The sequence below is a fragment of the Oncorhynchus clarkii genome, chromosome 31 (genome assembly GCF_045791955.1).
Source record: "Oncorhynchus clarkii lewisi isolate Uvic-CL-2024 chromosome 31, UVic_Ocla_1.0, whole genome shotgun sequence".
In the NCBI taxonomy this organism is placed as follows: domain Eukaryota; kingdom Metazoa; phylum Chordata; class Actinopteri; order Salmoniformes; family Salmonidae; genus Oncorhynchus; species Oncorhynchus clarkii.
In genome coordinates, this window is record NC_092177.1 from 6,420,981 (window position 1) to 6,433,639 (window position 12,659).

A 12,659-nucleotide genomic window follows, 5' to 3' on the forward strand; every position below is an offset into this window, starting at 1 on the left:
TCAATGTGGAGGCTATATACAGGGTGTTACGGTACAGAGTCAGTGTGGAGGCTATATACAGGGTGTTACGGTACAGAGTCAATAAGGAGCCTATATACAGGGTGTTACGGTACAGAGTCAATGTGGAGGCTATATACAGGGAGCACTGGTACTTAGTCAGTGTGGAGGCTATATACAGGGAGCACTGGTACTTAGTCAGTGTGGAGGCTATATACAGGGAGCACTGGTACTTAGTCATTTTGGAGGGTATATACAGGGGGTACCGGTACCGAGTCAGTGTGGAGGCTATATACAGGGTGTTACGGTACTGAGTCAGTGTGGAGGCTATATACAGGGTGTTACGGTACAGAGTCAATGTGGAGGCTATATACAGGGGGTACCGGTACTGAGTCAGTGTGGAGGCTATATACAGGATGTTACGGTACAGAGTCAGTGTGGAGTCTATATACAGGGGGCACCGGTACTGAGTCAATGTGGAGTCTATATACAGGGGGTACCGGTACAGAGTCAATGTGGAGGCTATATACAGGGTATTACGGTACAGAGTCAATGTGGAGGCTATATACAGGGGGTATTAGTACAGAGTCAGTGTGGAGGCTATAAACAGGGGGTACCGGTAGAGAGTCAGTGTGGAGGCTATATACAGGGGGTACCGGTACAGAGTCAGTGTGGAGTCTATATACAGGGGCCACCGGTACTGAGTCAATGTGGAGTCTATATACAGGGGGTACCGGTAGAGAGTCAGTGTGGAGGCTATATACAGGGGGTACCGGTACTGAGTCAGTGGGGAGGCTATATACAGGGTGTTACGGTACCGAGTCAGCGTGCAGGGGTACAGGCTAGTTGAGCTAATCTGCACCTGTAGATAGGGGCGAAGTGACTATGCATATGTAATAAAACAAACAGTGAGTGTATTGCCACCATAAACTCCCTCCCTCCACCGCCAACCCTGCCATGTCGTGTGTATTGCCACCATACTCTCCCTCCCTCCACCACCACCAACCCTGCCATGTCGTGTGTATTGTCACCATACTCTCCCTCCCTCCACCACCAACCCTGCCATGTCGTGTGTATTGCCACCATACTCTCCCTCCCTCCACCACCAACCCTGCCATGTTGTGTGTATTGCCATAATACTCTCCCTCCCTCCACCACCAACCCTGCCATGTCGTGTGTATTGCCACCATACTCTCCTCCCTCCACCACCAACCCTGCCATGTCGTGTGTATTGCCACCATACTCTCCCTCCCTCCACCACCAACCCTGCCATGTTGTGTGTATTGCCAGGCTGGTGGAAAGGAAACAACACAAGCCCTTTGGGGTCGGGACACCTCCCAGATCTGAAGGGATGGGAGCGAGCGGCTTGTTCCTTCAGATAAAAAAAAAACCCCTCTGAGATCAATCTCACGGATGCGCAGCCAATCAGCAGAGCGAAAGCCTTTGAAAACCAAGCCAATGTCCGTGATGTGCCCAGCCAACGATTATGTGGTCGGTCAGTCAGTGATACCAAAAGGCAAACCTTGAAACATCAAGGAACTCGGAGTCTTGAAAACCCATCAGTTCTACAACTCTAATTAAACTTATACAAGTAGCGCACTGAAGCCTTGCCAATGGGGCGAAGAGTGGCCCTCTCTTTGGTGATTAACGAGGTGAAACACTCAACACATTCCGTTAGGAAATACAATATATCAAGAATTGCTCTCTATATACCACTCAACACGTTCCTGTGGGGATTGCATCTATCAAGATTGGATCCATAGATACCAATCTTCAAGAGTACTTTGCCTTCAAGAGACTATGCCAATTGATTAGTGTTTTGTTTGATAGTTGATTAGATGACCAGGCTCGTTGCTGCACTGTACGTCCCCCTTAATATAACGCGCGGTGCATCAACAGATCGAGCTCAGCGAGTTGCACCACACCGTAAATCACTTTGTTAGACGGATATTTCGTACTATCACAATATAACACGCTATGACATTTATATAAAGCAGCCATTTAACTCCGCTGGGGCCTCTGCCTGTGGAGCTGAATTGTTTCCTTTGAACCTTCTACTCAAAGCAGAATCAGCTAGTTTGTCAGCTAAGTGTGTAAAATTACCAGAAATAACTTTTTTTATTTTTTGTAATTTTTTTTAATGGAGACTTAAATTGACAAGGTGTATTTGACTTCACAACGACAACCAAATATACAAATGTAGCTTTCTGGAATCAACCAGAAGAAGAAAAAAAAGCATGAGTTGTTACAGTATGTGTCTGTTTATCAAAGTCAGCTGGCTAACTTAATAACCCTGTTCTCTGGAACACCACACTGCTGTCGGCTGCATCGACTCTAATGTGTAGGGTCTGTTTCCAGCTGACCACTAACCTGCCTGCGAGACATCCACTGAAACAGCTGCTCATACCAGATTACAATTTGTCATCGCTTTTGTGCCATCAATATGACATCTCAAAAATAGTATCTATTGAATTGAATAAATACATGTTTACATATATTACCATCTGTGTCAATAGGTTATATTATCATTGTTTTATTCTGTTTCGATATGTAACTGAAATACATATACTTGGAACCTAACAGCAGTCAGTGAGAACAAGGTGTTCAGTGTGCGTCAAGGCAAACCCCCTCTCTCCACCTCTCTAAATACCTACTGACAGGTAGACCTACTGACAGGTCCTCTCTAAATACCTACTGACAGGTCCTCTCTAAAGACCTACTGACAGGTCCTCTCTAAAGACCTACTGACAGGTCCTCTCTAAAGACTTACTGACAGGTCCTCTCTAAAGACCTACTGACAGGTCCTCTCTAAAGACCTACTGACCAGGCCCTCTCTAAAGACCTACTGACAGGTCCTCTCTAAATACTGTACCTACTGACAGGCCCTCTCTAAAGACCTACTGACAGGTCCTCTCTAAAGACCTACTGACAGGTCCTCTCTAAAGACCTACTGACAGGTCCTCTCTAAAGACCTACTGACCAGGCCCTCTCTAAATACCTACTGACAGGTCCTCTCTAAATACCTACTGACAGGCCCTCTCTAAAGACCTACTGACAGGCCCTCTCTAAAGACCTACTGACAGGTAGACCTACTGACAGGCCCTCTCTAAAGACCTACTGACAGGCCCTCTCTAAAGACCTACTGACAGATCCTCTCTAGATACCTACTGACAGGCCCTCTCTAGATACCTACTAACCAGGTCCTCTCTAAAGACCTACTGACAGGTCCTCTCTAAATATCTACTGACCAGGTCCTCTCTAAATATCTACTGACCAGGTCCTCTCTAAAGACCTACTGACAGGTCCTCTCTAGATACCTACTGACAGGCCCTCTCTAGATACCTACTAACCAGGTCCTCTCTAAAGACCTACTGACAGGTCCTCTCTAAATATCTACAGACCAGGTCCTCTCTAAATATCTACTGACCAGGTCCTCTCTAAAGACCTACTGACAGGTAGACCTACTGACAGGTAGACCTACTGACAGGCCCTCTCTAAAGACCTACTGACAGGTCCTCTCTAAAGACCTACTGACAGGTAGACCTACTGACCAGGTCCTCTCTAAAGACCTACTGACAGGTCCTCTCTAAAGACCTACTGACCAGGCCCTCTCTAAATACCTACTGACAGGTCTTCTCTAAAGACCTACTGACAGGTCCTCTCTAAAGACCTACTGACAGGCCCTCTCGAGATACCTACTGACAGGTCCTCTCTAAAGACCTACTGACAGGCCCTCTCTAAAGACCTACTGACAGGTCCTCTCTAAAGACCTACTGACAGGACCTCTCTAAATACCTACTGACAGGTCCTCTCTAAAGACCTACTGACAGGCCCTCTCTAAAGACCTACTGACAGGCCCTCTCTAAAGACCTACTGACCAGGTCCTCTCTAAAGACCTACTGACAGGTAGACCTACTGACAGGTCCTCTCTAAAGACCTACTGACAGGTAGACCTACTGACAGGTAGACCTACTGACAGGTCCTCTCTAAATACCTACTGACAGGTCCTCTCTAGATACCTACTGACCATGTCCTCTCTAAAGACCTACTGACCAGGTCCTCTCTAAAGACCTACTGACAGGTCCTCTCTAAAGACCTACTGACCAGGTCCTCTCTAAATACCTACTGACCAGGTCCTCTCTAGATACCTACTGACCAGGTCCTCTCTAAAGACCTACTGACAAGTCCTCTCTACATACCTACTGACAGGTCCTCTCTAAAGACCTACTGACAGGTCCTCTCTAAAGACCTACTGACAGGTAGACCTACTGACAGCTTCTCTCTAAAGACCCACTGACAGGGCCTCTCTCCACCTATCCAAAGGCCTAATGACAGGGCCTCTCTCCACCTATCCAAAGGCCTAATGACAGGGCCTCTCTCCACCTATCCAAAGGCCTAATGACACGGCCTCTCTCCACCTATCCAAAGACCTAATGACAGGGCCTCTTTCCACCTATCCAAAGGCCTAATGACAGGGCCTCTCTCCACCTATCCAAAGACCTAATGACAGGGCCTCTCTCCACCTATCCAAAGACCTAATGGCAGGGCCTCTTTCCACCTATCCAAAGACCTAATGACAGGGCCTCTCCAAAGACATAATGACAGGGCCTCTTTCCACCTATCCAAAGGCCTAATGACAGGGCCTCTCCAAAGACATAATGACAGGGCCTCTCTCCACCTATCCAAAGACCTAATGACAGGGCCTCTTTCCACCTATCCAAAGACCTAATGACAGGGCCTCTCCAAAGACATAATGACAGGGCCTCTCTCCACCTATCCAAAGACCTAATGACAGGGCCTCTTTCCACCTATCCAAAGACCTAATGACAGGGCCTCTCCAAAGACATAATGACAGGGCCTCTTTCCACCTATCCAAAGGCCTAATGACAGGGCCTCTCCAAATACCTAATGACAGGGCCTCTCTCCACCTCTCTAAAGCCCTACTGACAGGGTCTTGGCAGGGTTCATGGTTTCTCCTCATTCACGCTGTGCAATGAAATATCAATCAAATACTTCTCCGCTCCGTTGGGCTAATTTCAGGTCCTTGAATTACTTTTTGTTCAGCTCCATTATTATTATTATATATATATTTTTTTACCTGGGACAACTTCAAGGAGTGTAGTAGATCCACACTGTTTGAGTTATTCATGAACATGAGAAAACGCTCAAAGAGTAAGTTGATTGTGTTCTATAAAGAAAGGCTGTTCTGAAAACAACTCAGACCACAGATATATCACATAAAACATAAAATCCGTTGGTGCTATTTTACCTGTTTACCCCTCTCCTGATAATAATATGGGACGGTTGGGATATTTTAAACTGGGATCACTGGAAAAAATGGGGTAGGGTCATGCTTTTTCAATTTCAGACAGGGGGAGAGCTCTAGTCTCACCTCTAGCTCTAGTCTCACCACTAGCTCTAGTCTCACCACTAGCTCTAGTCTCACCTCTAGCTCTAGTCTCAACTCTAGCTCTAGTCTCACCACTAGCTCTAGTCTCACCTCTAGCTCTAGTCTCACCACTAGCTCTAGTCTCACCTCTAGCTCTAGTCTCACCACTAGCTCTAGTCTCACCTCTAGCTCTAGTCTCACCACTAGCTCTAGTCTCACCTCTAGCTCTAGTCTCACCTCTAGCTCTAGTCTCACCACTAGCTCTAGTCTCACCTCTAGCTCTAGTCTCACCACTAGTTCTAGTCTCACCTCTAGCTCTAGTCTCACCACTAGCTCTAGTCTCACCTCTAGCTCTAGTCTCACCACTAGCTCTAGTCTCACCTCTAGCTCTAGTCTCACCACTAGCTCTAGTCTCACCTCTAGCGCTAGTCTCACCACTAGCTCTAGTCTCACCACTAGCTCTAGTCTCACCACTAGCTCTAGTCTCACCTCTAGCTATAGTCTCACCACTAGCTCTAGTCTCACCTCTAGCTCTAGTCTCACCACTAGCTCTAGTCTCACCTCTAGCTCTAGTCTCACCACTAGCTCTAGTCTCACCTCTAGCTCTAGTCTCACCACTAGCTCTAGTCTCACCACTAGCTCTAGTCTCACCACTAGCTCTAGTCTCACAACTTGCTCTAGTCTCATCTCTAGTTCTAGTCTCATCTCTAGCTCTAGTCTCATCTCTAGCTCTAGTCTGATCTCTAGCTCTACTCTCACCTCTAGCTCTACTCTCATCTCTTGCTCTAGTCTCATCTCTAGCTCTAGTCTCATCTCTAGCTCTAGTCTCACTTCTAGCTCTAGTCTCATCTCTAGCTCTACTCTGACCTCTAGCTCTAGTCTCACCTCTAGCTATAGTCTCACCTCTAGCTCTAGTCTCATCTCTAGCTCTAGTCTCATCTCTAGCTCTACTCTCACCTCTAGCTCTACTCTCACCACTAGATCTAGTCTCACCTCTAGCTCTAGTCTCACCACTAGCTCTAGTCTCACCACTAGCTCTAGTCTCACCTCTAGCTCTAGTCTCAACTCTAGCTCTAGTCTCACCACTAGCTCTAGTCTCACCTCTAGCTCTAGTCTCACCACTAGCTCTAGTCTCACCTCTAGCTCTAGTCTCACCACTAGCTCTAGTCTCACCTCTAGCTCTAGTCTCACCACTAGCTCTAGTCTCACCTCTAGCTCTAGTCTCACCTCTAGCTCTAGTCTCACCACTAGCTCTAGTCTCACCTCTAGCTCTAGTCTCACCACTAGTTCTAGTCTCACCTCTAGCTCTAGTCTCACCACTAGCTCTAGTCTCACCTCTAGCTCTAGTCTCACCACTAGCTCTAGTCTCACCTCTAGCTCTAGTCTCACCACTAGCTCTAGTCTCACCTCTAGCGCTAGTCTCACCACTAGCTCTAGTCTCACCACTAGCTCTAGTCTCACCACTAGCTCTAGTCTCACCTCTAGCTATAGTCTCACCACTAGCTCTAGTCTCACCTCTAGCTCTAGTCTCACCACTAGCTCTAGTCTCACCTCTAGCTCTAGTCTCACCACTAGCTCTAGTCTCACCTCTAGCTCTAGTCTCACCACTAGCTCTAGTCTCACCACTAGCTCTAGTCTCACCACTAGCTCTAGTCTCACAACTTGCTCTAGTCTCATCTCTAGTTCTAGTCTCATCTCTAGCTCTAGTCTCATCTCTAGCTCTAGTCTGATCTCTAGCTCTACTCTCACCTCTAGCTCTACTCTCATCTCTTGCTCTAGTCTCATCTCTAGCTCTAGTCTCATCTCTAGCTCTAGTCTCACTTCTAGCTCTAGTCTCATCTCTAGCTCTACTCTGACCTCTAGCTCTAGTCTCACCTCTAGCTATAGTCTCACCTCTAGCTCTAGTCTCATCTCTAGCTCTAGTCTCATCTCTAGCTCTACTCTCACCTCTAGCTCTACTCTCACCTCTAGCTCTAGTCTCACCTCTAGCTCTAGTCTCACCACTAGCTCTAGTCTCACCACTAGCTCTAGTCTCACCACTAGCTCTAGTCTCATCTCTAACTCTAGTCTCATCTCTAGCTCTAGTCTCATCGCTAGCTCTACTCTCACCTCTAGCTCTAGTTTCATCTCTAGCTCTAGTCTCATCTCTAGCTCTAGTCTCATCTCTAGCTCTAGTCTCACCTCTAGCTCTAGTCTCATCTCTAGCTCTACTCTCACCTCTAGCTCTAGTCTCACCTCTAGCTCTAGTCTCATCACTAGCTCTAGTCTCATCACTAGCTCTAGTCTCATGTCTAGCTCTACTCTCACCTCTTGCTCTACTCTCACCTCTAGCTCAAGTCTCACCACTAGCTCTAGTCTCACCACTAGCTCTAGTCTCATCTCTAGCTCTAGTCTCATCTCTAGCTCTAGTCTCATCTCTAGCTCTACTCTCACCTCTAGCTCTAGTCTCACATCCAGCTCTAGTCTCATCTCTAGCTCTAGTCTCATCTCTAGCTCTACTCTCACCTCTAGCTCTAGTCTCACCTCTAGCTCTAGTCTCATCTCTAGCTCTAGTCTCATCTCTAGCTCTAGTCTCATTACTAGCTCTAGTCTCATCACTAGCTCTAGTCTCATCTCTAGCTCTACTCTCACCTCTTGCTCTACTCTCACCTCTAGCTCTAGTCTCACCACTAGCTCTAGTCTCACCACTAGCTCTAGTCTCATCTCTAGCTCTAGTCTCATCTCTAGCTCTAGTCTCATCTCTAGCTCTACTCTCACCTCTAGCTCTAGTCTCACCTCTAGCTCTAGTCTCATCTCTAGCTCTAGTCTCATCTCTAGCTCTACTCTCACCTCTAGCTCTACTCTCACCTCTAGCTCTAGTCTCACCTCTAGCTCTAGTCTCATCTCTAGCTCTAGTCTCATCTCTAGCTCTAGTCTCATCACCTGCTCTAGTCCCATCTCTAGCTCTACTCTCACCTCTAGCTCTACTCTCACCTCTAGCTATAGTCTCATCTCTAGCTCTACTCTCACCTCTAGCTCTAGTTTCATCTCTAGCTCTAGTCTCATCTCTAGCTCTAGTCTCATCTCTAGCTCTAGTCTCACCTCTAGCTCTAGTCTCATCTCTAGCTCTACTCTCACCTCTAGCTCTAGTCTCACCTCTAGCTCTAGTCTCATCACTAGCTCTAGTCTCATCACTAGCTCTAGTCTCATGTCTAGCTCTACTCTCACCTCTTCCTCTACTCTCACCTCTAGCTCAAGTCTCACCACTAGCTCTAGTCTCACCACTAGCGCTAGTCTCATCTCTAGCTCTAGTCTCATCTCTAGCTCTAGTCTCATCTCTAGCTCTACTCTCACCTCTAGCTCTAGTCTCACCTCTAGCTCTAGTCTCATCTCTAGCTCTAGTCTCATCTCTAGCTCTACTCTCACCTCTAGCTCTACTCTCACCTCTAGCTCTAGTCTCACCTCTAGCTCTAGTCTCATCTCTAGCTCTAGTCTCATCTCTAGCTCTAGTCTCATCACTAGCTCTAGTCTCATCACTAGCTCTAGTCTCATCTCTAGCTCTACTCTCACCTCTTGCTCTACTCTCACCTCTAGCTCTAGTCTCACCACTAGCTCTAGTCTCACCACTAGCTCTAGTCTCATCTCTAGCTCTAGTCTCATCTCTAGCTCTAGTCTCATCTCTAGCTCTACTCTCACCTCTAGCTCTAGTCTCACCTCTAGCTCTAGTCTCATCTCTAGCTCTAGTCTCATCTCTAGCTCTACTCTCACCACTAGCTCTACTCTCACCTCTAGCTCTAGTCTCACCTCTAGCTCTAGTCTCATCTCTAGCTCTAGTCTCATCTCTAGCTCTAGTCTCATCACTAGCTCTAGTCTCATCTCTAGCTCTACTCTCACCTCTAGCTCTACTCTCACCTCTAGCTCTAGTCTCATCTCTAGCTCTAGTCTCATCTCTAGCTCTAGCTCTAGTCTCATCTCTAGCTCTAGAGACGTGGGGGATGTCACGTTATACCTTCAGCATGGTTGTATTACTGGTAAACCAGGTTGCAAGGCCTCTTCAAAGTATTTTCACCTATAGGGTTCTAATGTTTTCCCCTTAATGACTCTGACCCTGGGTTAAGTCATGTTAACAGAGTGTTGTCAGTTCACGGTGTCTACATGGTATATGATTTGGTCATGCTTGATGCATTAATTGTAGCCTTTTCTCCCAGGGCCTGTATGGAAGTGGTTAGCTTGGCGGTCCTCCAACTCAATCTCATTGATTTTCCATAACAATATGAAGAACACTTTTCAGCGGTCTAGATTAATGAATTGCATCTTCAGAGTCACTTTGGCAATCCTAATGAAGGTAGATGCATTTCCCTGAGCAACACAGCTGGATTTCAATTGGTTTAAAATGTGTTGGTACCCTCCTGACAACTGAATAAAAAAAATAAAAAATAATAACTAATATATTTATATATATATATATATATATATATATATATATTCTCCCAGGCCAATACATCTTCCTTCGGCTTGTCAGATCACTTTAATAAAAACATATGATTCCAAGTCGGACATTTATCATCATCAAACCTGGTTCTCCATCTTTCTCTCTATAGTGGCAAGAAAAAAGTACGTGAACCCTTTGGAATTACCTGGATTTATGCATAAATTGGTCATAACATTTTGATCTGATCTTCATCGAAGTCTCATAGACAAACACAGTCTGCTTAAACTAATAACGCACAAATAATTATACGTTTTCATGTCTTTATTGAACACACCGTGTAAACATTCACTGTGCAGGGTGGGAAAAGTATGTGGACCCTTGGATTTAATAACTGCTTGACCTTCCTATGGCAGCAATAACCTCAACCAAATGTTACCTGTAGATCAGACCTACACAACGTTCAGGAGGAATTTTGGACCATTGCTCTTAACAAAACTGTTTTAGTTCAGTAATATTCTTGGGATGTCTGGTGTGAACCACTCTCTTGAGGTCATGCCACAGCATCTCAATTGAGTTGAGGTCAGGACTCTGACTGAGCCACTCCAGAAGGCGTATTTTCTTCTGTTGAGGCCGTTCTGTTGTTGATTTACTTCTGTGTTTTGGGTCGTTGTCCTGTTGCATCATCCAAATTCTGTTGAGCTTGAATTGGCGGAAGGATAGCCTTATATTCTCCTGCAAAATGTTTTGATAAACTTGGGAATGTATTTTTCCCTCGATGATAGCGAGCTGTCCAGGCCCTGAGGCAGCGAAGCAGCACCAAACCATGATGCTCCCTCCACCATACTTTACAGTTGGGATGAGGTTTTGATGTTGGTGTGCTGTGCCTTTTTTTCTCCACACATAGTGTTGTGTGTTCCTTCCAAACAACTCAACTGTAGTTTCATATGTCCACAGAATATTTTACCAGTAGCGCTGTGGAACATCCAGGTGCACTTCTGCGAACTTCAGACGTGCAGCATTGTTTTACATGAACACCCTTCTTGTTTAGTGTTTTACGTATCGTAGACTCGTCAACAGAGATGTTAGCATGTTCCAGAGATTTCTGTAGGTCTTTAGCTGACACTCTAGGATTCTTCTTAACCTCATTGAGCATTCTGCGCCGTGCTCTTGCAGTCATCTTTTGCAGGTCGGCCACTCCTAGGGAGAGGAGCAACAGTGCTGAACGTTCTCCATTATAGACAATTTATCTTACCGTTTACCGATGAACATCAAGGCTTTTAGAGATACTTTTGTAACCCTTTCCAGCTTTATGCAAGTCAACAATTCTTATTCTTAGGTCTTCTGAGATGTTTTTAGTTGGAGGCGTGGTTCACATCAGGCAACGCTTCTTCTGAATATCAAACTCAAATTTTGTGAGTGTTTTTTATAGGGCAGGGCAGCTCTAACCAACATCTCCAATCTTGTCTCATTGATTGGACTCCAGGTTAGCTGACTCCTGACTCCAATTAGCTTTTGGAGAAGTCATTAGCACAGGGGTTCATATACTTTTTCCAACCTACACTGTGCATGTTTAAATTATGTATTAAATATAGACAATACAAATACATTAATTTATGTGTTATTAGTTTAATAAGCACACTGTGTTTGGCTATTGTTGTGACTTAGATGAAGACCAGATCAATTTATGCAGAAATTAAAATACATTTTCCTGCCACTGTATCTGCTTCTTCTTCTGCTTCTGCTTCTGCTTCTTCTTCAGCTTCTTCTTCTTCTTCTTCTGCTTCTTCTTCTTCTGCTTCTTCTTCTGCTTCTTCTTCTTCTGCTTCTTCTTCTTCTGCTTCTTCTTCTTCTTCTTCAGCTTCTTCTTCTTCTTCTTCTGCTTCTTCTTCTTCTGCTTCTTCTTCTGCTTCTTCTTCTTCTGCTTCTTCTTCTTCTGCTTCTTCTTCTTCTTCTGCTTCTTCTTCTTCTGCTTCTTCTTCTTCTGCTTCTTCTTCTTCTTCTTCTGCTTCTTCTTCTTCTGCTTCTTCTTCTTCTGCTTCTTCATCTTCTGCTTCTTCTTCTTCTTCTGCTTCTTCTTCTTCTGCTTCTTCTTCTTCTGCTTCTTCTTCTTCTGCTTCTTCTTCTTCTGCTTCTTCTTCTTCTGCTTCTTCTTCTTCTGCTTCTTCATCTTCTGCTTCTTCTTCTTCTTCTGCTTCTTCTTCTGCTTCCACCGTATAAAGATGTCTGCAGTAGATCACAATAGAGTTCTAAATATTGCATGTCATCTACTAAAGAAGCATTTTGTAGAGCGTGTAACTGTGAACATAAAATGCATAGTTCACACGGGGTTCAGTTGCATATGTCTCACGGATGTCATAACAAAAATAGGCATAACTTATAGCATAGCGGTTCATGTATTTTTTTATGTTTAATGAATTAATTCATATAAAATGAGTTTAAAATTAGATGGTGAAAAAAGCAATTCCTTGAGACACATTGACTGGTGGGTTACTCAGCTGATGGACCACAGTCCATGGTCTTCTTTTCTCTTAATAATTTGACAGTTAAAATGTGCAGTCTGGGATTCAAAAAACAACAAAAATGTACTGTATATGTACCAATCCCAGATTGCCCCTTTAACTCAATGAGTTTGTGAAGAGGTAAAAGACTGCTCTATGTCTTTTCACTGAATGGAAACATTTGATAATTATAAGACCTATTTTCAAAACATAAAGGACCTTTTGCCACATTTCAGGCTTCAAACATAAAGATATAAAACTGTATTTTTTTGTGAAGAATCAACAAGTGGGACACAATCATGAAGTGGAACGAAATTTATTGGATATTTCAAACTTTTTTAACAAATCAAAAACTGAAAAATTG

General features: G+C 44.8%; 1 protein-coding gene across 1 annotated transcript; it reads right to left on the reverse strand.

The window, feature by feature from the left end:
- Positions 1-7,267: 7,267 nt before the first annotated feature.
- On the reverse strand, positions 7,268-8,323 carry LOC139390482 (trichohyalin-like). The gene has a single exon (XM_071137614.1). It carries the CDS (start codon positions 8,321-8,323, stop codon positions 7,268-7,270), a length of 1,056 nt encoding a protein of 351 aa, XP_070993715.1.
- Between the last annotated feature and the right edge of the window lie 4,336 nt (positions 8,324-12,659).

Excerpts from the sequence above, each read along its gene's own strand:
- LOC139390482 (XM_071137614.1), bottom strand. The coding sequence starts at position 8,323 with ATGGGACTAGAGCAGGTGATGAGACTAGAGCTAGAGATGAGACTAGAG.